This window comes from Carcharodon carcharias, chromosome 19, assembly GCF_017639515.1.
Source record: "Carcharodon carcharias isolate sCarCar2 chromosome 19, sCarCar2.pri, whole genome shotgun sequence".
NCBI classification, from domain to species: Eukaryota; Metazoa; Chordata; class Chondrichthyes; order Lamniformes; family Lamnidae; genus Carcharodon; species Carcharodon carcharias.
The window spans coordinates 8,349,224-8,374,759 of record NC_054485.1 but is presented as its reverse complement, the minus strand read 5'-3'; the positions used below and the strand labels follow the sequence as shown (position 1 = coordinate 8,374,759).

General features: G+C 45.3%; 1 protein-coding gene across 1 annotated transcript in view; it reads left to right on the top strand.

Annotated features, from left to right (window-relative positions):
• Positions 1-25,536, top strand: part of si:dkey-34d22.1 (discoidin, CUB and LCCL domain-containing protein 1) — a 165,100-nt gene that overhangs the window by 30,609 nt on the left and 108,955 nt on the right. Inside the window, exon 2 of the mRNA XM_041212080.1 lies at positions 135-359. Coding sequence (XP_041068014.1) covers positions 135-359 — 225 coding nt within the window. The remainder of the gene's footprint in view (positions 1-134; positions 360-25,536) is intronic.

The window sequence follows — 25,536 nt, the reverse complement described above, 5'->3', positions numbered from 1 at the left end:
AACATATTCGGTAAAAACCTTTATTTGCTATTTTAACAAAGTTGTTCACTATGTAGTTAACAAAGAAATTTCATCCCATCTAATCGTGACTTGTACCTGGAGATTTATTGTCATTTTTTTCACCCCGGATTCAGGTGATGGATGTGGGCATACTTCCACTGGCCCTGAAAGTGGGACTCTGACTTCCAAGAACTACCCTGGCACCTACCCGAATCACACATTCTGTAAATGGGAGCTGCGTGTGGCAACAGGGAAGAGTATAATTCTGAGGCTTGGTGACTTCGACATTGAGTACACAGACGGCTGCTCATCCAGTTCATTGAAAGTCTATATTTCATCATCTGCTAATGACACCTATGGTAAGGAGTTAATACACCTGAGTAAATTTGTCAATGGGTTCTATCCTCTAACGTGATTTTATAAATAGAACAAAGTACGTTAAGAAAATGGAGCAAGAAGTGTATTCCCGTGCGGCCATTCTGAACGGTATTGAAGAGATGAGTTTTTTGTGACCAGTGTGAGATTTTGGTTGGAATAGAATTTTTAATGGTGCATAGAACAGTCCAATTGATGAGATGAGTCATATTTTAGCAAGGATAAATGTGTCACTGAATTAAAGGTGATCTACTGTGGAACCAGTTGGTTATGGGCACCCTTGAGACTGGTTTTAGCTTTGTTATGTTTCTGTTGAATTGCATTGTTGTCGTGTTGCTAGTACGCAAGGGGCAGGGACAGACTAATTCCGATCAATGAAGTGTAATGAGCGTTTTTGTGGATGAAAGGCCTCAGCAACGTGCCTTTGGAGGGGGATTGGTAGCTGCTGCTTCTGTGTTTAGATGCCTTGAACAATTTTGTTCATGTAAACATCAATTTCTAACTCCACTTATGGCATGAGCAGTCATTTCTTCATGTATAGGTGTAAGGTATTCATTAACACCTTGTCAAGTGGATTACAGCACAGTAAGGCACACTTACAATCCTAACAGTAGGACAATTATTAACACTATTTGTCCTGAAATGGCCTTTTATATATTTACTTCTCACAATTATTTTGGTGCGTTTCTGTGCTCACGAAGTGAAGGTTATTAACGTTCCCATTACAAGCGTGCATGTCAGGTATATCATGGTTACACCATCTCATGGGGGGCCCTCCCAGTACAGAGCAGCTCGGTCAAGCGTGAAGGTGTCAGGGAGATGTTCTGTAAGGAGGCGTGAAGATTTGTTATGATCTAGAATACAACAGGTCGTTGCAATTATGAAATAGTACAAAGCTGCCTGCTACTGTGCAGTTGGCTGCCACTGTTCCTAGCTCAGGCTCCAACTGATTGGAATTCAGACCCTTCCTGGAAGCTGATTTTCACTTCCTGACATGCTCAATGAACAGAATTTCACAAACATGCTGCCAAATGGTCGCTAGGTAGAACAGCAGAAATAAGCACCAGTGAATTTTGCCTGATCTAAAGGACTTGACTTCAGGTTATTACTTCCTGATCAGATTCTATTGATTCCTCTGGGCTAAAACTTCCAACAAATATTAATACAACATCAAGAAACTTTTTTAAAATTAATCATGTCTTTTGATTGGTTTTCCTTTTGCTGATTTCAATTGATAAGACTGGTCATTTGCTCAAGCAAATAGTGAAACTGAAATCAAATGCAAGGATATAAAACATAAAACAACATAGTCAGTGCTTCGAAGGTGGTTCATTAAGCTCATACGATGCATTGAGAGATTGTACTGCAGTGATACAAGTTCCTTACTGCTGTTCCTGGGGAAGACATGCCTCTGGAACTTAAGTGCCTAATTGGCACTTAATACAGCGAGCCTTCCCCAAAGGAGGCAACGCAGATCTCTTGCTGGCACTCCAGCTAGGAGACAAAACCTATCACCTGGAGTAAATGCCACCCATCTTATGCATCTGTGGGCTAGAGGAAGGGAAAAGTCATCCAAGGTTCTTTTTCCTGATTGCTACTCATTCGTCCCTGTTGAAAGTTTGCACGTGTGGACATGGAGTGAGACAGATTCTGGCTCAGTGGTCTCTGCGATCCAAAGACAAAATTGCCAGTTGACAGGTGAGAGTAACTGCCCTAGACATCAAGGCAGCATTTGATGAAGTATGAGATCAAGGAGCCCTAGCAAAACTGGAGGGAGTGGGAATCAGGGGAAAAATCTCTCCGCTGTTTGGAGTCATACCTTGCACATAGGAAGATGGTTGTGGTTGTTGGAGGTCAGTCATCTTAGTTCCAGGACGTCACTGCAGGAGTTCCTCAGGGCAGTGTCCAAGGCCCAACCATCTTCAGCTGCCCCATAAATGATCTTCCCCTCCATCATAAGGTCAGAAGTGAGGATGTTCGCAGATGATTGCACAATGTTCAGCACCATTCACGACTCCTCAGATAATGGAGCATTCCATGTCCAAATACAGCAAGACCTGGACAATATACAGGCTTGGGCTGACAAGTGGCAAGTAATATTCATGCCACACAAGTTCCAGGCAATGACCATCTCAAATGAGAGAGAATGTAACCATTGCACTTGACATTCAATGGCATTACCATCACTGAATCCCCCACTATCAACGTCCTGGGGGATACCATTGACCAGAAACTGAACTGGACTAACTTTTGCTAGTTCTGTTGGGGAGCATTTAAACTAGAGTGGCAGGGGGATGGGAACCCAGGAGTAGGATCAGATAGATCAGATTCAGATCAGAAAAATGGAGGTAGAACTAGCTAGGGATGTTGTGATTGACATGGAGTTACAGGAGAAGCAACATTTAAAAAGTGTCCTGCAAAGGAAATTAACGGTGTTAAATTGTTTATACTTCAATGCAAGGAGCATTACAAACAAGGTAGATGAGTTAAGGGCACAGGTAGACACATGGCAGCAGGATGTCATTGCTACAACAGAGACCTGGCTAAAGGGGGGACAAAACGGGCAGCTTAATGTCCCTGGTTATAGAGTCTTCAGACATGTTAGAGTAGGAGATTAAAAAGGCAGGGGGTTATCACTAACGGTTAAAGAATCAATTCCAGTTGTGAGAAGGGATGATTATACTAAATGGGTCAACAAACGAGGCTTTATGGATTAAGCTTAGAAATAAAAAAAAGGCAGTCATACTACTGGGAGTATACTACAGACCCCCAAATAGTGAAAGGGAGATAGAAGAACAAATATATAGGCAAATTTCTGCTTGTAAGAACAAGAGGGCAATAATAGTAGGAGACTTCGACTATCCTAATATCAACTGGGATTCAAACAATATAAGGGGCACTGAGGGAGAAAAATTCATGCAGTGTGTCCAGGAAAATCTTTTCAGCCAATTAGTGACAAACCCAATGAGAGGGTTGCAATTCTAGACCTAGTCTTGGGAAACGAAGAAGGGCGAGTGGGTGAAGTGACAGTTGGCGACCATATCGGCGACAGTGATCACAATTCAGTTAGATTTAGCATTACCATGAAAAAACCAGTGGGAAGCACTAAAAAGCGAGATCCTAATTGTACAAAGTAGACATGTCCTCTACAAAAATAAGAGTGATACTGCCAAATCTAAACCCCCTTGATTGTCTAGAGGAATACAGGGGAAGATCAAACAGAAAAAGAAAGTGTACGATAGGCACAAAGGACTAAACACTGCAGATAGCCTAGACGAATATAGGAAGTGCAGGGACGAAGTAAAAAAGGAAATAAGGAAATCAAAGAGAGGGCATGAAAAAAGATTAGCAAATAAAGTTAAAGACAATCCAAAGATGTTTTACCAATACATTAATGCTAAAAGGTTTGTTAAGAAAAAAGTGGGACCTATCAGAGATAAAGATGGAAACTTGTGTGTAGATGCAGAGGCTGTGGGAAGGGTTTTAAATGAATATTTTGTCTCCGTGTTTACAAAGGAAAGGGAGGATGTAGATATAGTAGTCCAGGAGGAACATTGCGAGGTATTGGATGGGATAGTCATAAAGAGAGAGGAAGTACTCAAAGGGTTGAAATCCTTGAAAGTGGATAAGTCACCAGGGCCAGATGGATTGTTTCCGAGGCTGCTGGAGGAAGTCAGGGAGGAGATAGCAGATGCTCTGAGGATGATTTTCCATCTTCACTAGATACAGGGGAGGTACCAGAGGACCGGAAAAATGTAAACGTAGTTCCATTGTTTAAAAAGGGATCAAAGGAAATGCCAAACAATTATAGGCCAGTTAGTCTTACATCGGTGGTGAGCAAATTAGTAGAATCAATCCTGAGAGATAAGATTAACAGTCATGTGGAAAGGCATGAACTAGTCAGGGATGGTCAGCATGGATTTGTTAAAAGAAGGTCTTGCCTCACAAATTTGATTGAATTCTTTGAGGAAGTGACGAGAAGGGTTGATGAAGGTAGTGCAGTAGATGTTGTGTACATGGATTTTAGCAAGGCATTTGACAAGGTCCCACATGGCAGATTGCTCAGGAAAGTGAAGGTCCACGGGATTCAGGGTAATGTGGCAAACTGGATAAAAGGTTGGCTTTGTAACAGGAAACAACAGGTAATGGTCGCTGGATGCCCTTGTGAATGGAAAGTTGTCTCAAGTGGTGTTCCACAGGGCTCGGTGTTGGGACCCTTGCTGTTTGCGTTATATATTAACGATTTGGACGTGAATGTGGGGGGCACGATTGGGAAATTTGCAACCAACACAAAGATTGGCTGAGTAGTGGATAGTGCAGAGGATAGCCATAATCTCCAAAATGATGTAGATGGGTTGGTGGAGTGGGCGGTAAAATGGCAGATGGATTTTAATATAGAGAAGTGTGAGGTCATACATTTAGGGAAGTCAAACAGTTACAGGGATTACACAATAAATGGGAATATACTAAGAGGGGTAGATGAAGTGAGATATCTTGGCGTACAAGTACACAGGTCCCTGAAGGCAGCAGTTCAAGTAGTCATGGTTGTAAGGAAGGCATATGGAATGCTCTCCTTCATTGGCAGAGGTATAGAATATAAAAGTAAGGATATAATGTTGGAATTGTATAAAACACTGGTGAAGCCACAACTGGAGTATTGTGTGCAGTTCTGGTCACCACATTACAGGAAGGATGTAATAGCTCTGGAGAGAGTGCAGAGGAGGTTTACAAGAATGTTACCAGGGTTAGAAAAGTGTAGCTATGAGGAGAGATTGGATAGGTTGTTCCTTAGAACAAAGAAGGCTGAGAGGTGACTTGGTTGAGGTGTACAAAATTATAAGGGGATTAGATAGAGTGGACAAGATAAAATTGTTTCCCTTGGTGGAGAATTCTAGAACCAGGGGACATAGATTCAAGATAAGTGGCAGAAGGCCTAGGGGGGACATGAGGAAGAACTTTTTTACGCAGAGGGTAGTGGGTGTCTGGAATTTGCTGCCCACGTTGTTGGTAGAGGCAGAAACTCTAAACTCTTTTAAAAAGTACCTGGAGCTGCCCTTAAGTGCTGTAAACTGCAGGGCTATGGGCCGGGTACAGGGAGATGGGATTAGAAAGGGCACCTGGGTGCCCTTGAGCTGGCAAGGACAAGATGGGCCGGATGGCCTCCTCCTGTGCTGTAACTTTTCTATGGTTCTATATAAATACTGTGGCTACAAGAGCAGATCAGAGGCAAGGAATCCTGCAATGAATAACTCACTTCCTGACTCCCCAAAGCCTATCCACCTTCTACAAGGCACAAGTCAGGAGTGTGATGGAATACTCTCCACTTGCCTGGGTGAACGCAGCTCCCACAACACTCAAGAAGCTCAACACCATCCAGGGCAAAGCAGCCCTCTTGACTGGCACCCCATTCACAGACATTCACCGCCTCCATCACTGATGCACAGTAGCAGCAGTATGTACCATCTACAAGATGCATTGCAGAAACTCACCAAGCCTCCTTAGGCAGTACCTTCGAAACCCACGACTGCTACCATCTAGAAGGTCAAGGGCAGCAGATAAATAGGAACACTATCACCTGGAAGTTCCCATCCAAGCCATTCACCATCCTGACTTGGAAATATATCACCGTTCTTTCACTGTCACTGAGTCAAAATCCTGGAACTCCCTTCCAAACAGAACTGTGGGTGTATCTACACCACAGGGACTGCAATGGTTCAAGAAGGCAGCTCACTACCACCTTCTCAAGCGCAATTAGGAAGGGCAATAAATGCTGGCCTAGCCAATGATGCCCACATCCTGTAAATGAATTTAAAAAAAATCACCATTCAGGTAGATGTGAGAAGAATATTTCTTTAAAGAGAGACATGTTGCTGAAGCTTTTCATCAAACACTCATCAGGACAAATGCGAGAATGCCAAATTTCAAACGACCAGTTAACCAATCAGCACCCTTTTCTCCTAGGGTATAAATTGTTGTGATCATTGCAAATTTGGCATTCTTGCATTTGGCCTGATGAGTGCAAGATGCAAAGCTTCAGCAACATGTCTCTCTTTTGACCAGTACTCTCGTTTTGTACCACCAAATGATAAAAAGCATGGCTACCTGAGCAAGATTCTAAACGAAGACAAGATTGCTTGTGAAACTGAGAGCCAGCATAAAGTATTGCCTTCGGAGCGGTAAATGTGCTTTTAATAATTGTGCTATAATCTAATTCTTTCAGCATTTTCATCAAAGAGGAAAATACCTGGCAGTTAGTGCTTGCACTGATGGCTGCCATCAACAAAGGACAGAACCAACATAAAATGCACAAGTAGATACGTTGGGAAAGCAGATAAACCAAAACATTTTCAAGACCATTGGCTAATCTGAGGGGCACAGAAATATTCAAAGCCAATTTAGTTTCATTCATAATTATTAAAAGATCATTTAATTTTTTTCGCGTGATGAATATTCCCAGAAGACCACAAGGAAACTTTTTACTTACGTACTTGATGACTCTGAGATAAGTATTTTCATGATGTGCTTTATCTAGGCCACCTGGGTTGCCAGGACATTTTTCTTCTATGATTTCAATGATGGCGTGTCCCAATGAAGCTTATTTTTTTTTTTAAAGAATTACGGCATTTCCTGTACCGATAATTATTGGCATCTTTTCTTGTGTATGTGTGAATCTGAACATTCCAAGAAGAAATAATGAATAGTTTCGTTGCCTGTCATGTGTTTTTAAGAATGATGTTATTTTAGCTGCTGCTCAATCCTTCAGCAGCATTGCTGGTTCTAATGACTCCCTAAAGGTCGCAAGAGTGAGGTGACTGACTCCAAGAGCTGCTTCTTTGGCTCCTCAGTGCGATATTGGGAGCCCAAACGTTCAGTTGGGAGCACACCTGCTTCTGAGCCAGACAACCCCTGGTTTAAGCCACATCCCAGGCCCTGTTAGCTATGGAAGGAGTATTGATGGGGCTCTAGGCAGTTGTTAATCAGCCTGCAAAATCCTTCCAACACTCAACACTATTCTCCCGAGGGGAGAAGAGAGTGCGAAGATGCACAAAACAAATGGTACAGTATCTGTTTGAGCCTCCTGTCTAAGGTGAAACGTCCATTTAGTTTTTGTGCTTCCTGCCACTATCACCAACACCCCTACCTCAGACACTGAGGGCAGAATTTTCCATGCCCACTGGTAGTGGGCGTGATAGGTGGCATGAGTGGACGATATGGCGCGATCGGTTTCACGGTGGCGGGAAAGCAGGTCGCAATTGTCCGCTCAGCCCACCAACGGCGGGCCACATTTCCCACCATTAGTCATCAGGACCCTCATTGTAATACATCAGCATATCGTTATCCGGCCGTCTCACCAGGCTGTTGCTGGATCATCCATCCACGCCGGTGAGAAAGCATGCCAACGTGTTTCACAGCAGCACAGAGGTGACGTTCACTTGGCGGCCTTCACTTTGGGTGGACTGGAGGTGAGTGCACAGCAACGTTCCGCAGAGCTCACCAGGGTTGCCTGTTGCTTTGCAGGCTTCAGGGGCGCTGAGGAGGGAGGGGGGTTGGGGGTGGTGGGTCAGAGGTAAGTGCCACCCTGCCCAACTGAAGGCAGCCTTGCTATTGAGGTGGCTTTTGAGGGTGAGGGGGAGCAGGGGGCAAGTGCAGCCTTGCCGTTGAGGCGACTGTTGGGGGAGGGGGGGGGAGGTTGGTGCGGGGACGTGGTGGTTAAGAGCAACCCTGCCTGCCGGGTGGGGGAGAGGGGGAAGCCCTGCTGTTGAATATAGCGCACAAGCGTTCGGGGTTGGGGGGGGCGCGGTGGGTGATAGGGTGGGTGAGGGAAGTAGCCACACATTCGGGAAACCTGTAGAAAATGACCATTCCTCTGCAACCAGGACAGTTCAGGCGCAGCCACATTGATATGATTGGGGTCGGGCTCCTAGCTTATCTGCCCACTCAAGCAACAGAGGCATCAAAGTGCCACCAAGCTCCGCAGAGCACCTCCCCTCCCACCCCCACCCTCACCTCCCCCAGCACAGACTGCAAATCCATGAGCATTTTAGTGGACTGCAGAGCAGTTGGACTGCACACATTGTACAATCTCCTCGCTAAATCTGGCCAGGGAACAGTCACTGCTGGAGGCGCTCACAGCCCTCTTGCAATGTCATCATCCCGGTTTGGACTAGTCTTCCCCATGGTTCAAGTTAACTATGTTATTAGCGTACTAATCTGTGGCCATCCAGGTTGTGGTCGTCACTCTCCGGGAAGCCTTAACGGGTGGTCACACTTAAACCAGGACAGGTTCTTAGTACACCCATGCTAACCACATCCTGCAGGAGAAGTACATCGGGATCATGGAGCCTGGTGAACTAGCTGTATGCCTGATGGCCTACAGAGTGTGAAGAAGAGGGAGGAGAGAGTGACTGAGGCTCCTGGCTGTGTAGAGGCAGGAGCAGCAACCTCAGGAAGAAAGGGTGGTTGGGGCACCCACACACACTGCCCAAGAGCCACAGTGAGCTGTTGCTGATCGGTGCCCGTGACACCCAGGGTCTATAGATGCCGCCTTTCATTCCTGCAGATGACTGGGAACCAGTGTCACCGAGACTGTACATTACTAGGGAACTGATGGGTCACATCTGCCAGCTACTGCAGGGTTTGGCACCACGGGGACGTGGAGGGCATCCACTGCCAGCGGCTGTGAAAGTGACCATGTCACTCAATTTCTACGCCAGTGGTTCCTTTCAGGACTCCACAGGTGACCTCTGTGGGATATCTCAAGCCTCCACCCACAAATGCATCCATGAGGTCATGGATGCCATCTTCGCGAGGGCAACACAACTTTGTGCATTTCACCCGGGACCAGGACAGCCAGGATGCAAGAGCGATTGGATTTGCCCTGATCTCAGGTTTCCCACAGGTGCAGAGTACGACTGACTGTGCTCATGTGGCGCTCAGGTCTCCATCACAACGCACGGTGGACTACATCAACCGCAAGGGCTTCCATTCGCTGAATGTGCAGCTGGTGTGCGACTACCAGAAACACATCCTGCATATCTGCACATGGTTTTCAGGGAGTGTGTATGACTTCTATGTCCTCAGTTGGTCAGAGATCCCTGAAGTCTTCCAGGGACCACAGAGGCTGCAGTGTTGGCTCCTCAGGTACCAGGGCTACACACAGAGGCTGTGGCTAATGACACCCATGCGGCAGCCTCAGACTGCAGCAGAGCGACGATATAATGAGGCTCATGCTGCAGCTCACAACTTGGTGGAGCAAACCATCGGGATGCTGATGATGAAGATCCTGGATTCGACCAGCCTCCCCCCATGGTTCAAGTTAACAGGGCAACCAGGCAGTGCACTAATCTCTAGCCATCCAAGTGGTGGCCGGCAGCTCTCTGGGAAGCATTAAAGGGTTGTCACACTTAACTAGGACAGGTTCTTAGTACACCCATGCTAACCACTTGTCTCTCCCTTTCATCCTGCAGGAGAAGTACATCAGGATCATGGAGCCTGGTGAACTAGCTGTATGCCTGATGGCCTACAGAGTGTGAAGAAGACGGAGGAGAGAGTGACTGAGGCTCCTGGCTGTGTAGAGGCAGGAGCAGCACCCTCAGGAAGAAGGGGCAGCTGGGGCTCCAGCACACGGTACCTGGATTGGTCTGGTGAAGCCCTGCAATACAGTCTGCAGAGGGTGTCACGACTCATTGTCGTCTGCTGCGCCCTTTACAACCTGGGGAGATGAGCTGGCTGAGGAGATGGTGGAGCTGTACAGAGCACAGGGAAGAGGCCCTGGACTGAGACACCTGCCTTTATTATGCAGAAAGGTTTCACAACTGAGTGACACAAACACTGCTCATCAGAACAAGGAGCCATAGACAGGGAGACATTCTTGGGAGTTTATTGACAATAGTGAACATCATGTACAAGTGATTAACACCCTTGCCCAGGCTGTACAACTAATTTTCCTTAACTTTCCTAACCCTGCTGCAACATCTTGGTGCTCCCCGGACATCCACAGCGGAGGTGGAGGCAGCCTGCTGACTGCTACACCCTGTCACTGATGACTTTGGCAGGTATCCTCTGGAAGACCGAGATTTGGAGATCCCCGGCCTGCTTTCAAGGTCCTGCTGAGTGGCAGTGGAGCTCAGCCTGTGGAGCTGGAGCTGTGGAGGTCACAGGAAGAGGGGAGTTGGATGGGCCGGACACTCGGAGTCACCTGGATGGATGGGCCCAGAATGTGCACCTGTGGATCCTCCTCACTATGGGTGCCCAGGGCCCCAGGCTGACTCCTTGTGGAGCAGGGGTAGATGGAGTGAGATTGAGCGGCCCAGCACACCTCTTGCGTATACACTGTTGGAGGCCAACTATGGCGTCAGTGATGGAGTTGACCCTGCGTAGCAGTGCAGGAGCAACGTCCTAGACCAAGGTCTCCATGGCGGCCACCATCCTACCACTGTTGACATGGCATGCCGGCACTATCACCTCAGCCTGAAGATGGATGGACTCCTCCATCATGCCTTGCAATGTGAGGAGTGCAGTGGACATCCCTTCCTGATGTTCCCGAGCTTGCCTTTGCAGCTCCAGCAACTGTGACATGACCAAGTCCAGAGGCTCGTCATCTGATTCAGACTCAGCCAATTTCTGGCCTCCAGCAGTCCTCCGAGTGCCGGAGACCTGGGAAGTCCCTGTCCCCACCTGCTGTGAATCAGACAATGTGATGTGCACACCAGGTTGTGATCCCGAGGCTACTCTGAAGTTAGATCCCGCTGAGGTGTGTGTCTCTGTGCTGGTGGAGGGGGTGGGTGACGGGACTTCAGGGAGGGTTTCAGCGGATTCCTCTTCAGAAGTTTCTTCGGGGCTTGATTGGCGGCCCTGGGTCATGGACTCTTTTGGCTGTTTCCCAGATGTGCCTGCGGAAGCAAGGAGAGATAATTAGTGCATGGCAGTGGCCTGTGAAAGAGGACACATCACTCACAGCATGGATGTTGCACTGTTGGACCCTCACTTGGTACAGCAGCGCCAACCTCACCGTCAGCATGGGACTGGTCCAGATCCTCGCCAGGCAGCTGGTTGGTTCTGTTTTCAAAGTCCATGAGGACCTTGATTTCGGGCATCCCTCCACCGGCCTGTAACCTCACTCTCTCGTGTAGCGTTCCAGCTTGTCCTGCATGGATAGAGATGGAGAGAGTGTAAGCAGGATGCCTACCAGGCCAGATGACAAGTATGTGCAGGTGTTGAGTGGTCCCATGGACAGGATGAGGACAATGATGGGGTGTGTGAAAGAGTGAACAGTGATGTACCTTGAACCGGCAATGAATGAGGGCCCTGTGGGTGTCTGATGCATTTGTGGGTGTATGAGTTGAGTGATGGCGGAACGGAGGAGATCATTCATCCTCTTGCGGCACTGGGTGGCCGTCCTCTTTTGCAGGACATTGGCACTGACCATCGCTGCCACCGCATCCCAAGCCAGGTTAGTGCTGTTGCTGCCCGTCCTGCAGCCAGAGCCGGGGTAGAGGACATACTGGTGGGCCTGCGAGACCATCCAACAGTCGCTCGAGAGACGTGTCGCCGAACCTGGGGGCTGCCGTCTTCTTCAGTTTCAGGGCCACGTCCCCCGGGCAGCAGTGGTGGTCTGGAAGCACTGAGTCGCGGGCTTGCGGCCGGACTCCAAACGTGGTGCCCGGCGTGATGCAGCAGCGGGGGTGGGGGGGGAGGTATGGCGGGCGGGTGAACAGAAGCCCACCCGCCATGGAAACGGCATGTTTCCCTGGAGTGCATAAATAATGAGGCGGGTTGGGTGATGCGGCGTGAAATCCGCCATCACTACCGATGGGTAAAAACGTCATTTTACCCGCCCGCTACTGCACAGTGCAAATTTGGGGAAATTCTGGCCTGAGTTTGGATTGTGGCTACCACGGTTTAATTAGAGAGCTGGTATAAGGTGAAACAGCTTCAGACTGGTGATGCAGTTATAATCTGAAAGACCCTGAAATGTTGAATGTTCAAAGGGCACCATTTTGCTGCTGTGTAAAGTATTACATCTGAAAGTCTTAGCTGAATGCCAAAGTCTTGGAAATGGATGAATATTCTGGAATTACTACCTTTAGGTGTCAGAGCATATTCATGCGCCATTTTCCCATAAGCAGCTAAATTGGTGGGATAGAGTACATGTTAGAGTAAAATACACTTGGCACGTGGAAGGTACGGACTTGAAGCTTGTTTGAGCATTGTAAATGTTAATTTTAGTGCTAGTGCTGAGGCTTTTTAAGTTACTCTTATCAGCACAGTCTCAGAATAGATTAGAACCAAGTACCCTACAGATTGCGTTGACCCATTGAGAGTCATTTTAATGGACAAAAGTGGGTGAGTTTGGGTCAGGTGGGAATTAAAATATTAAAAATTTCAAATCCTAACCCAACCCACTTTGAATTCCCCCCGATTTACCATTTTTTAACGAAGGCGGAGCAAGGGAGTGAACGACCAATCCACACTCAGGGTGCTGGTCATTTGGTAAAAGCTTTTAAGGAGGTTGCATGCCCCAGTGCAACATGCTTTCCATTTTTAATTAATGCCAGCCAGATTTCCCTGACCTCTGGGAAACCGATAGGCAGAAGGGGACGAGAAGGGCAGGAGCCATCAGGTCCTTTACAGCACTGCTTGCGGGCCAAGAGGAGCAGGAGAGTTTCCTCGGACAAACCTATCCTTAAACCACCCCATCAACTCCACAATCACCGACCCCCTCCTCTCCCTCACCCACCACGAGCTCTCACCTTGCAACCTGTCTGCTCGCCCTACCCACCACAGTCACCACCTCCCACCCCCCCCCACCCCATCCCCATCCCGTACCACTGCACTTACCTGCTCAGGTGGGAAACCTGAAGAAAGAAACAAGGGCTGCAATTGAAATTGCCGGACATTTAGGGAAACCAATACTTCTGGGCTTTCCGCCATAACTTCTCCCCCTCCCCCTCCCCCTCCCCCTCCTCCTACCCCTCTCCAAATGCGTGCTCGGTAAATATCAGGGCCATATTTCCAGTTATATTCACACAATGTTCCAAACAAGGTGCTGGCCATGCTAATTCATTAACAGGAACTCATCAGCCCAGTGAATGTGAACACTCATGGAAGTAAGTAGGAGTTTGTTTCAACTCTAAATAAATATTGGGAAATTTCACCATGTGGAGTTCCTGTCATTTCCTTGTTAACTGCTTTAATTAATTAGTTTCAAATAACAGCAGATGGAGACCGAGCAGCAATTTTCCAGAAATTCTGTAATTATTGAGCATTTAAAGGTAGCTTAACTCAACTTAATTGTGGTTAAGTTTATAACCCCTATTAAAGAAAAGCTCAGTTATGCCTCTGTTGGCCCCTTGAAGTGAGGAGAACATTTACCATGCAGTACCCCGCGTGTGGAGTCTTTAAACATGGGGAGGCTGTTGCGCTGCAGCTACCACGCGCTTCTGGCTGACCAGGAGACTCTCCTGCCCTTACAGCCTGCCGTAGGTATATTGAAAGGATCTTCAGGTTGATAATCAACTTCCTTGGCCATGTTATGAACGCACCTTCCATGGGCATCAAGTCCCAGAGTGGGACCCAAAACTGGAGCTCTGGCTCAGAGGTAGAGATTCTGGGACCCCTGTGCCACAATATCTCCTGCTCAGTTATATACAGATGTGAAGAATGGAGTCTAATTATATGCACATTCCACCATTCAAGTCATGCTTATATTTTGTTCCGTTTTGTATGCAACCCCATACAATTGAATCCAGATTATTGCAGTAGTTGCCTTTATTTAATACAGTGGAACTGAAAATTGTCATCAATTTGCAGTAAAGGCATTGCCACTAGTCTTATTATTCTGCTTTGAACTACATGTAATTGCAAATTCCATTTATATACAAATGTCTTAACGCTGCAACCTGGTATATATGCTGTTATGGACAGGGAGGAAAATAAAATGTAACCCACAATTCCCTTCCCTTATTGTCCACAATCAATGAAGTTGTTTTGCAAAGGATAGAAATGTATGTTTCTAAGCCCCATTTAGCATGTGGTCACTTTTTAAAAACCAGCAGCAGAATTTTGTGGGTTTAAATAACAAGGATTATTTATTCACACTCACCCTGAGTCTAAACGCTACATCAATCACTTAGCACTTACGCGCACACACACACACACACACACACACACACACTCTCTCGAGAAAAAAATACAGTTAAAGAGAATAGAGCACTTTTACAAACAAAAGATTAGTTTGTAGTTTTACACATCCAGCTCATTGTAGGAAAATCTGTCTTTGAGGGTCCAATGAAGAAAGAAGCTTTTTCCACTCTAGCATTATAGTTTAGAAGAGTTCGGGTAGCTGGAGTTGGATATCAGGATTATTATTGGATTCCCTTAAAGAGATGAATGTTCAGCAAATCATGAAGTAGGCACTTGTGGCTTTCGTAACAGGAGGTCCAATTTCTTTATAGGTGGACTTAGATTTAGGAATCAAGCTAGGAGGCTTTTTAAGACTTTACAGCCTCCAGGTTCTTAAATGACAAAGATGACATTGACTTTTCTGCAGCTGCTGTCTCTTTTGGTGTCTTAGGCAGTTTGCCCAAGCCTTATCTCTGGGTCTTCAGATAAAACTTGTTATCTCAAACCAGTTTCATTCACATGACCAATACTGGTATTATCTAACCAGAATTGTTTGGAAGTCCATAGACATCCTTACAAAATGGAAGATAGATGGTGGTCTTTCACACTTAACTTCTGCATAACCAGTCTCATCAGCCCTTTTGTTAAATTGAAAACTTGGAGACACAGAGTCTAGGAGTCCATTGATTCTGTGGTTGGAGTGAACTTTGAACAATGGCAGGTCTGAATTCCACAACAGGGTGCTGTCTAGGCATGTGCCATTCTGGGGGGGGAGCCCCCACCAAGGTTGATTCCATTAGAACTTTCCGGAAGCTTGACGCAGTCTATGTTAAATAAGCAAAGGTCACCTGACTCTTTGACAGCCATCTTAGCCACCTTGCCCATTGTAAACTAAGAAAGATAGTTCCAGAAGCTTCCACAGGAACACAGTCCATGTTTGGAGTTATGATTAGGATATGTCTTCACTGGACGTAACAATGCAGAGTCATTTACTGAGCCATCTGACGGTCTAGTGCTCCCTGATAATTATTAAACTTACTCTGCTCTTCACATTTTTATTTTTCCTATACCTCCTTGGTATTCTTCCAGTGTTGCACCCAAAAGTAAGAACTCATGGCTGCCTGCCCTTAACTTCAGCATCTTGTGTATATTCTGTTGCACATATAATTGTTGCATACATCACGTATTGTTAAAATAATCCCAACTCCCTTTCACTCTTAAAAAAGACTGATTGATGTCAACACCATCGATGGTGGAATAGGCTTTTCAATGTTTATGATTAGGTGCCTCAATGCCTCTACAGTATTTATAGTTGATCTCACTGTAGATCTTTAGTTACGTAGAATTGACTGCACAGAATGGGAACTTTTGGCCCATCAGCTCTGTGTCAGTCTCCTCCAACCCACTTCACCTTGTCCTACTCACAAATCCCTCCAACCCTCATGTACCCATCCAGCCGCCACTCCCCCCACCTCCCCCATTACACATCCATACCACTTGCCCCTAAACCATGGCAGCAAGCTCCACCTCTCACCTACTCCCCGGGAAGGATGTACCTTCTGAACTTGTAGGCAGCCATTTAGCTCCTTCAGATGGTTCTATCGTCCAATGAGATCATGGCTGATTTGTGACTTAGCGCCATATACCATCTTTACCTTATATCCCTTAAAACCTTTGGTTAACAAAGATCTACCAATCTCAGGTTTAAAATTGATCAAGCATCAATTGCCATTTGTGGAAGAGAGTAATTCTGAATGTCCCTCCAGAAAATCCTGGCTCTAATTTTTAGGCTGTGCTCCCTGAGTTCTAGACTCCCCAAACAGCTGAAATATTTTTATTCTTTCTATCGTATCTATTCCCCTTAACATCTTCCCATTGGTAACTAACCATATTTATGGTCCCTAGTTCTAGTCTCGACTGCAAGTGGCAACATCTTCTCTATGGTTATTTCAACCACATGGGCCAAAAGACCCCCAGCTTGATTCCCGGTTTAGTCCTCAGTCTGTGCTCGGTAAACCACTAGGTTTGGGTTGCTGCGTTGGGCTTCAGGGCCGGGCAGGATGGATGGATTGGATGGAATCAATTCCCCTTCGCAATCCAGCCACTCCTGCTGGAAAAGTCTATGTGCGTGGATTTTGCATTGTAGGGGACCAGGTATCAGCTGTGATGCTTTCCACAGTCGAATATCCTGCCCTGAAATTTAATCCTAACAAGTAATCGCTGCCGTCTGACAGGCCTATTATCAGAGTTTGTGCCCTGGACACTCCCTCAGTCTAGTTAAGTGGCATCAGTAATAATCTAGGACTTTTCTGGTATATACTGTGAATTGGTGAAAGCCATACTTGATGTTTGCAACTCTTCCTTCTTTATCCCAAAGTTAGGATTTTCCAGGATATACTTTTCCAAGATGTGCTATTAGTTTTAGTCCGTGTAAACAAAGTTGTCGCAGTCAGGAAAAACAGGCAAGCGCTCGAGATTTTCAAGTGTGAGGTCTGTCCAGGAATTGTTGCTGCATTGGTTCACAAGAAAATAGGCAATTTCTTACTCGTGGGAGGTATTTAAAAATAATGTAATGAAACAAGATCTTTAAAACATCTATTTTACTAGAAAAGCCTACATAACATAACTTTTATCATCTGTTTAAACCCTTTTATTTAAACTTCTGTTTTGGTAAAAAATAAAACCACCAGATGCCAATATGTAATTGTGCTACAAGAAACACCAGTGGAAAGATTCTGAACACCTGTTTTTCATTATATTAGAAACACACTTGGATTCCGCTTTCTTGGTAAATGTGGGTTCTTACAGAAATTTGCTTAAATTGCCTTATTGTTTCCCAAAGCACTTCGCGTTAGTTTGAAGTGGAGTTACTGTTATGCAGCAAACCTGACAGAAAATTGTGCGACAGAAATCCCCACAAACAGTGAGATGAATGGCCTTTTAATCTGTTTTTAGTGTTTATTGATTCAGGGGAAAATGCTATTCACGATTCCAGAACTCGGTGTTTTCTGAGATCTTTTCTGTTCAGCAAGATGACAGAACTTCAGTCTAACACCTCATCTGTTGATAATGCAGAATTCCCTGAGTGGGGTCCGAACCCACTACCTTCTGACTCAAAATATTACTAACTGAGTCAAACAGATGCCTGGTAATTCATGGCTAAAGTGCCAATAATGCAAACTCTAAGCAGTTTTCACTTTGTTAATGTTGCATAAAATATGGAGGACTTTTCAGTTTCCCTTTGTAATTATGTTCATAAGCTCTTGATGAGAAAAGTGCTTGTCAGGTCTTAATTCTTGCAGACTCTCTAACTTAGTAAGGAATTAGGAAGGTAAGCTGCATGTTAGCCTTTATAACAAGTGGTTTCAAGTATAAGAATAAGGAATTCTTGCTGCAATTATAAAGGGCTTTGACTAGACTACAGCTGGAGTACTGTATATAGTTGTGGTCTCTTTATCTAAGGAGGGATATACTTGCCTTGGAGGGGGTACAACAAATGTCACTAGATTGATTTGTAGAATAAGTTGGCTATTCCTTGAGGAGTGGTGTTGATCTGTATTCTCTGGAGGGTAGACAAATGAGAGGCAATCTCACTGAAGTGCATAAAATCCATTGAGGGTTTGACAGGATAGATGCCAAGAGGCAGTTTTCCTTTGGTAAAATCTTGACCCATGAGTCTGGTTCTAGACTCTCCAAAGTGCTGGTGGTCCTTCGCCGGGGTGGTTTCCACTCAGGCGAGAGGTGGGACTTCCTCTGCGCTGTTGCCAGGAGGAGGCAATTAAGAGCCGGCAAGTGAGGGAGGCGGCTAATTCAGGAGGGTGAGCGGGCCTTCTGTGTCAGCCCAATCGGAGGGCAGGCAGTTCTGGGTCCTCAGCTGCACCACTTACTGTGGTGGTCCCTACTGAGGCAGCGAGGAGAACACGAGGGCGCCTCCAAATGGAGGCACCCTCAGGAGAAGTGAGCGTTATGTGCATATTTTTAAATGGGCCAAGCGGACAGGCCCCAGAGAATGGAGGGGAAATCCCTCCAGCAGCAGGGCTTGGGTGAGCTTTATTGGAGGTGGGCCCCTGCCTCGGCCAAAGTGACACTAGATCTGATGGCGTCCTCCTCCCCCTCTCCCCCAAACCCCAACCCCCCACCCCTCCCACCCACAGTGAGGCCACTTGAAGGTTGCCATGCAGCTCCCCATTGGCAAAATGCTGGCAGCCTGGGAAAATCACCTTATTTTGGTCTTTAAGTATTTAAATTGACTGCCCTCCATTGGGCGAGTAGCTGAGCTGCAGCCATTCCCACCACTGGGAAACATCCCCACTGGCGGGACTGTGTCGGGGGCAACTCCCGACACTTTCGAGGCCCTCCGGCCTCCATTCCTGCTACCCAGGGCAGTGGGGGGCGGGTGGGGGTGGGGGGGGGGCAGGTAAAATTCAACCCATGGTCTTAGGATAAGGGGTCAGCTATTTAGGACTGCGATTCCTTCATTCGGATGGTTGTGAATCTATGGAATTCTCTATCCCAGAGGGCCATGGATGCTCAGTTGATGAGTATATTCAAGGCTGAGATTGAGAGATTTTGGAGTCTTAGCGAGTCAAGGCATAGAGGGATTGGGGAGGAAAATATGGAGTTGAGGTTGAGGGTCAGCGGTGATCCTATTGAATGTCAGAGCAGGCTTGAGGGGCCACATGTCCCATATGGCTTACTTCTGCTCCTGTTTCTTTTGCCACTTACCAAAGTAACATTTTTTAAAGCCAATGCCCAGTTGGTTTTGCTTCAGTCATTGCCCTTTTACAAGAAGGCCCAACATATTTTCATACTTGACTGCTTTTTCAAAAAGTCTCATAAGTTGCTAAAGGAGCTTTTTACGAACCATGTTTGCATAAATGTTTGTTCGCTTTCTGACCTTCAGTTGCTGGGGTTAACCATGTCTGTACACTTAAAAATACCGTTATGCTTAGTATGTGTCACACATTGTGCAAAGTAATTCAGGCTGACTCAACCATTGCATCTGGTGTGTGTGCAAGTTGCATGTTAGCATCTGGATGCAATACAGAATAGACTAAATAGTTTTATAGCGGGGGTTTGTCTGGCATGTGACACTGCTTAGATTTAACTATCTGTTTACCTAATGGATCCTAAGCCAAGTACTCAGCACATCAAGTCATTGCTGATTATGTAGTGCTCTGATTGTCTATTATAAATTGTGACAGTTTAGGAGACATATTCCTAACTGTCCCAGGCCATGTTGTGAATCATCTGTGAAAGTATTTGACTGCTTTGTTTTTTGTAAGAGAGCTGATTTATGAGGGATACAGTAAATAAATAAATGTGTACTTCAGCCTTTTTGCTGTAGTTAACCACTTGTAACCCTCGTCATAGTCACCCATCTGTGATCTCGGGTTCACAACGAAACATTTGCTGCTTTATCTGCCCTCTTAGATCAGCCCACCACTAGTTTACATTTCCGCAGCCTGAGACCATGGCCTGGATTTTCACTGAGTCGGGTTGACTCGGGAGCCCTTTAAAGATGGTGGGATTCCCGGCCCCTTCCTGGGCTGTCTGATTTTTAGAAGTGCCTTTAAAGGGTGTGGGCTGGTTCCAGTCAGGAGCCTGCATCCGGCACTCCTGAACTGGCTGGCTCCATTGTGGAGGTATGTATCTGCCACCCCCCCCACCCCCACCCCCCCACCCTGCAATTTTCATGGCATCGAGGCAGGTTTTTAAAGAGTCTTGGTTCACTGTCCCTCAGAGGAGCCATAACCCCAGTCTGCAAGAGGGAACTTTTTAAAAGGTAAGTTCAAAAGGTCCTCCTCTTGCCCCCTATGCCAAGCTCTGCCCTTCCACTCACCCCATGTCCCCCCCATGACCACCAATGCCAAGTTGTGCCTTTCTACCCAAACCCTATAGCTCCTCATGCCTCCTTTGCTAAGCTATACCTACTGTATACTTTCTAGAATCAATTAACCTAATAGTGTACACTTGTATATGTAAAATAAAAAGCTTTGAAGAGAATATTTCATTGATAAATTTCTCTTGTGTTTCAAGGAAGTCTGCACTACAGGCTAATAAAAGTGTTAACCTTCTAGGTACTTTGAATTTCAAAAACCATAAACCACAAATGCTTGAAACCACTTAACTTGTGGAAAAAAGAATTGTGAAATTGTAAGCAGAGATCAGAGAGCCTGAGCTATTAATCAAACAATGTTTCCTCTGGGGAGCAGGTGTTCTAGTATTCTAATAGTTGCCTGGGCTCCCAGCCAAGCCTCACATGAACCTCCTCCGCCATTCACTCACACCATGGTAGATCTTCCACATCAACTCTACATTTTTGCCCTAAACCCACAGCCCATAATTGCCCAAGTATCCAATAATCTATCAATCTCAGCTTTGACTATACTCAACAACTGAGCATCCATGGCTCTCTGAAGTTGGCAATTTCAAAGATTGACAACTCTCTGAGTGAAGAAATTTCTCCTTATCTCAGTCCTAAATGAAAAACTCAACCCTTCATTTCCAACCAGGGGAAACAGCCTCCCAGCATCTACCCTATCAAGCCCTGTCATAATTAGGTCTGCACAGAATGTGAAACTGGGAGTTTGGTGAGTGAAGGGATCTTAAGGGTTAATCTCTTTCTAAAGTCTAGTTTTTGTTTACATGTAGCAATTAGCTAAAAAGTACTGCTTAAGTTAAGAGGTAAATTAAGGTTTTTACTGTCTTAAACAGGGATATTCAAGCTCTTTGAGTACATCTATAACTAGTTAATTAGGTATCTTGTGTAAACTGGTTACTGAACTTAAGCAGAGCTGACTCATCGTTGTTTTTCAGAGAGTACAAAACTCTGAGTGGTGCTTGAGTGCACAGAGTGTGAAGTCGGAAGTTTGGTGAGTGACGGAGTTCAGTGAAGAAGGGAACTATAAGTTAATTAAGAAAAATAAATTTAATAAACATAATAAAGATTGCAGGACAGGTGATTTGTCAGTGCTGTAGCATGTGAGAGCTCCTGGATTCCACTACAATCCATGCCACATCTGTTGTGTTAGCAGCTTGAGGAGCTTTGGCTCAGAGTTGATAAGCTGGAGGCTGAGCTGCACACAGTGCACATCAGGGAGGCAGAAAGTTACCTGGACACTTTGTTCCAGAAGGCAGTCACACCCCCTTAGGTTAGCATCATCTGATTTGGTCAGTGGTTAGGGACAAGATGGTGTGGCTGCGAGTCAAGCAGGTATGGGGATCAAGAATGTGGGAGTGGAGGAGCCTCAGGCCTTGCAATTGAGCAACAAGTTTGAGGTTCTTGCAGGTTGCATGGACAAGAGTGAGGGCTGTAGTGTGAATGAACAGATTGACCATGGTACAGTAAGTCATTCAAGTGGGTGGAGTTAAAAGGAATGTAGTGGCAGTAGGGGTCAGTGTAGTCAGGGGATAGACACTGTTCTCTGCAGCCGAGAGTGAGAATCCAGAAGGTTGTGTTGTTTGCCCAGTGCCAGGGTTCGGGATATCTGCTCGGGGAATTGGTGGGAATTGTTTATAGGCCATCAAACAGCAGTAGTAATCTAAATCACAGTATAAATCAGGAAATTAGGTGTGTGAATATCAAGGGAAATACAGTAATCATGGGGGATTTCAACCTACACAAAGACTGAGTAAACCTAATTAGTACTCATGTTGTGGAGCATGAATTCTTGGAATGTATGGTTTTCTAGGGCAGTACACTGAGGAACCATCGAGGGAACGGACTATTTAGATCTAATATTGTGCAGTGAGAGGGAGCTAATTAACAATCTTGTTGTAAAGGAACCTTTAGGAAAGAGTGACCATAATATTATTGAATTTTACATTAAGTTTGCAAGTGATGTAGTTCAATCAGAAACCAGGGTCTTAAATCTAAACAAAGGAAACTATGAAGGTATGAAGGGAAAATTGACTACGATGGTTTGGGAAACTGCATTAAAAGGTATAATGGCAGATAGACAATGGCTAACACTTAATGAACTAATACATAGTTCACAACAAAAATACATTCCTTTAATGCACAAAAATCCAGCAAGGCAAGTGTTCCAACCATGGCTAATGAAAGAAATCAAGGATTGAATTAGATCAAAGGAAGAGGCATATAAAATTGCCAAGAAAAATGGTAAGCCTGGGGATTAGGAGAATTTTAGAATTCTGCAAAGGTGGACCAAGAGAAAGGTTAAGAAAGGGAAAATAAAATATGAGAGTAAACAAGCGAGAAACACAAAAATGGACTGTAAAAGCTTCTATAGGTATGTAAAAAGGAAAAGATTAGCAAAGACAAATTACAAGCCGAGTCAGGAGAATTTATAATGGGGAACAAGGCGATGGCAGATAAATAAATACTTTGTGCCTGTCTTCACAGAGGAAAATACTAAAAACTTCCCAGAAATATTGAAGGATCAAGGGACTAATGTAAATAAGGAATTGCAATATATTAATAGTAGTGAAAAAAACAGAGAAATTAATGGGACTTAAAGTAGATAAATCCCCTAGACCTAATGTTCTACATCCCAGTGTGTTGAAAGAGGTGGCTGTAGACATAGTAAATGCATTGATAGTCATCTTTTAAAATTCTATAGGCTCTAGAATGGTTCCTGTAGATTAGAAGGTGGCAAATGTAACCCCACTATTTAAGAAAGGAGGGAGAGAGAAAACAGGAAACTACAGACTGTTAGCCTAACATCAATTATAGGGAAAATGCGAGAGTCTATAATAAAGGATGTGATAACTGGAAACTTAGAAAACAATGGTAGGATTGAGCAGAGTCAACATGGATTTATGAAAGGGAAATCATGCTTCACAAACCTGTTTGAGATTTTGAGGATGTAACTAGCAGAATAGATAGGAACCGGTGGATGTGGTATATTTAGATTTTCAGAAAGCTTTTGATAAGGTCCCATGCAAGAGTTTAGTAAATGAAATTAGAGCACATGGAATTGGGGGGAATATACTGGCATGGATTGAGAACTGGTTAAAGGACAGAGTAGGAATAAATTGGTCATTCTCAGGTTGGCAGGCTGTAACTAATGGGGTACTGCAAGGATCAGTGCTTGGGCTGCAGCTATTCACAATCTATATCAATGATTTGGATGTGGGATTAAAGGTAATAGTTCCAACTTTGTACATGACACAAAACTAGATGGAAGTGTGAGCTGTGAGGAGGATGCAAAGACACTTCAGGATTTGAAGAGGCGAAGTAAGTGGGCAAAAATTTGGCGGACAAAACACGCTGTCAAGAAATATGAGGTTATCCACTTTGTCAGGAAAAACAGAAATACAGACTATTTCTTAAATGGAGAGAGCCTGGGAAGTGTTGAACTTCAAAGGGATTTGGGTGCTCTTGTTCATGAGTCATGGAAACCTAAGATGCAGATACAGCAAGCAGTTAAGAAGGCAAATGGTATGTTGGCCTTTATTACAAGAGGATTTGAGTATATGAGTAAAGACGTCTTTGTCAGATGTCAGATGAAACTGATCTGGACTAGCCATATAAATACTGTAGCTACAAGGACAGGTCAGAGGCTAGGAGTCCTGCGATGAGTAACCCACCTCCTGATTCACCAAAGCCTCTGCACCATCTAAAAGGCACAAGTCAGGAGTGTGATGGAATACTCCCCACTTGCCTGGATGAGTGCAGCTCCAACATCACTGAAGAAGCTCAACACCATCCAGGACAAAGCAGCCTGCTTGATTGGCACCACATCCACAAACACTCACTCCCTTCACCACTGATACACAGTAGCAGCAGTGTGTACATCTACAAGATGCACTGCAGGAATTCACCAAGGCTCCTTAGACAGCACCTTCCAAACCCACGACCGCTACCACCTAGAAGGACAAGGGCAGCAGATAGATGGGAACACCACCACCTGCAAGTTCCCCTCCAAACCACTCACCATCCTGAAATATATTGCCCTTCCTTCACTGTCGCTGGTTCAAAACCCTGGAACTCCCTCCCTAACAGCACTGTGGGTGTACCTTCACCACATGGACTGCAGTGGTTCAAGAAGGCAGCTCACCACCACCTTCTCAAGGGCAACTAGGGATGGGCAATAAATGCTGGCCCAGCCAGCGAAGCCCACATCCCGTGAATGAATTAAAAAAAACTGCAATTACATAGAGCCTTGGTGAGCCTATCCCACACAGAATATTGTCTGCACTTTTTGTCTCCTTACCTTACCATAGAGGGAGTTCAACAAAGGTTTGCCAAAAGGATCACCAAACCACAGATGATGTCAGACCTGCTGAGTTTTTCCAGCATTTTCTGTTTTTGTTTCAGATTTCCAGCATCCACATTATTTTGCTTTCACCAAACTTTCCTAATAAGGAAAGATTAAATAGACTGGACCATTATTCTCTGGAGGTTAGAAGAATGAGAGGTGATCTGATTCAAACATACAAAATTCTTACAGGGCTCAACAGGGTAGATGCAGGAAGGATGCTTACCCAGGCTGGGGGCGGTGGGGGGATGGGGGGGTGGTGGTGGTCGAGAGCCAAGGGACACGGTCTCAGGATAAGGGGCAGGACATTTAGGACAGAGATGAGGAGGAATTACTTCACTCAGAGGGTGGTGAATCTTTGGAGTTCTCTGCCCCAAAGGGCTGTGGAACATTGAGTATGTGGAACACTGAGATTTTTAGACTTTTACATATTAAAAACATCGAGGGATACAGGGGTAAGGCAGGAAGTAGAAGATCAGCCGTGGTCTCATTGAATGACAGAATGGGCTTGGGCCTACTCATGCTCCTGTTTCTTATGTCCTGATGTTCTTAATTTTACATGTTTCAATGAGATCACCTCTCATTCTTCTGAACTCCGGGGAATATAATAGACCCATTCAACTCAATCACTCTCTCTCATCTCAGAAATCAGAAACTTAGCTGCACCAACTGTAACTACATAATATTACAGCTGAATTTGCAGATTTTGTTCAGTACTTTTGCTAGAGACTGGACTGGGAAGCAGAGACCCAGGGTAATTCTCTGGAGACCTGGGTTCGAATCCCACCATGACAGATGGTGGAATTTGAAT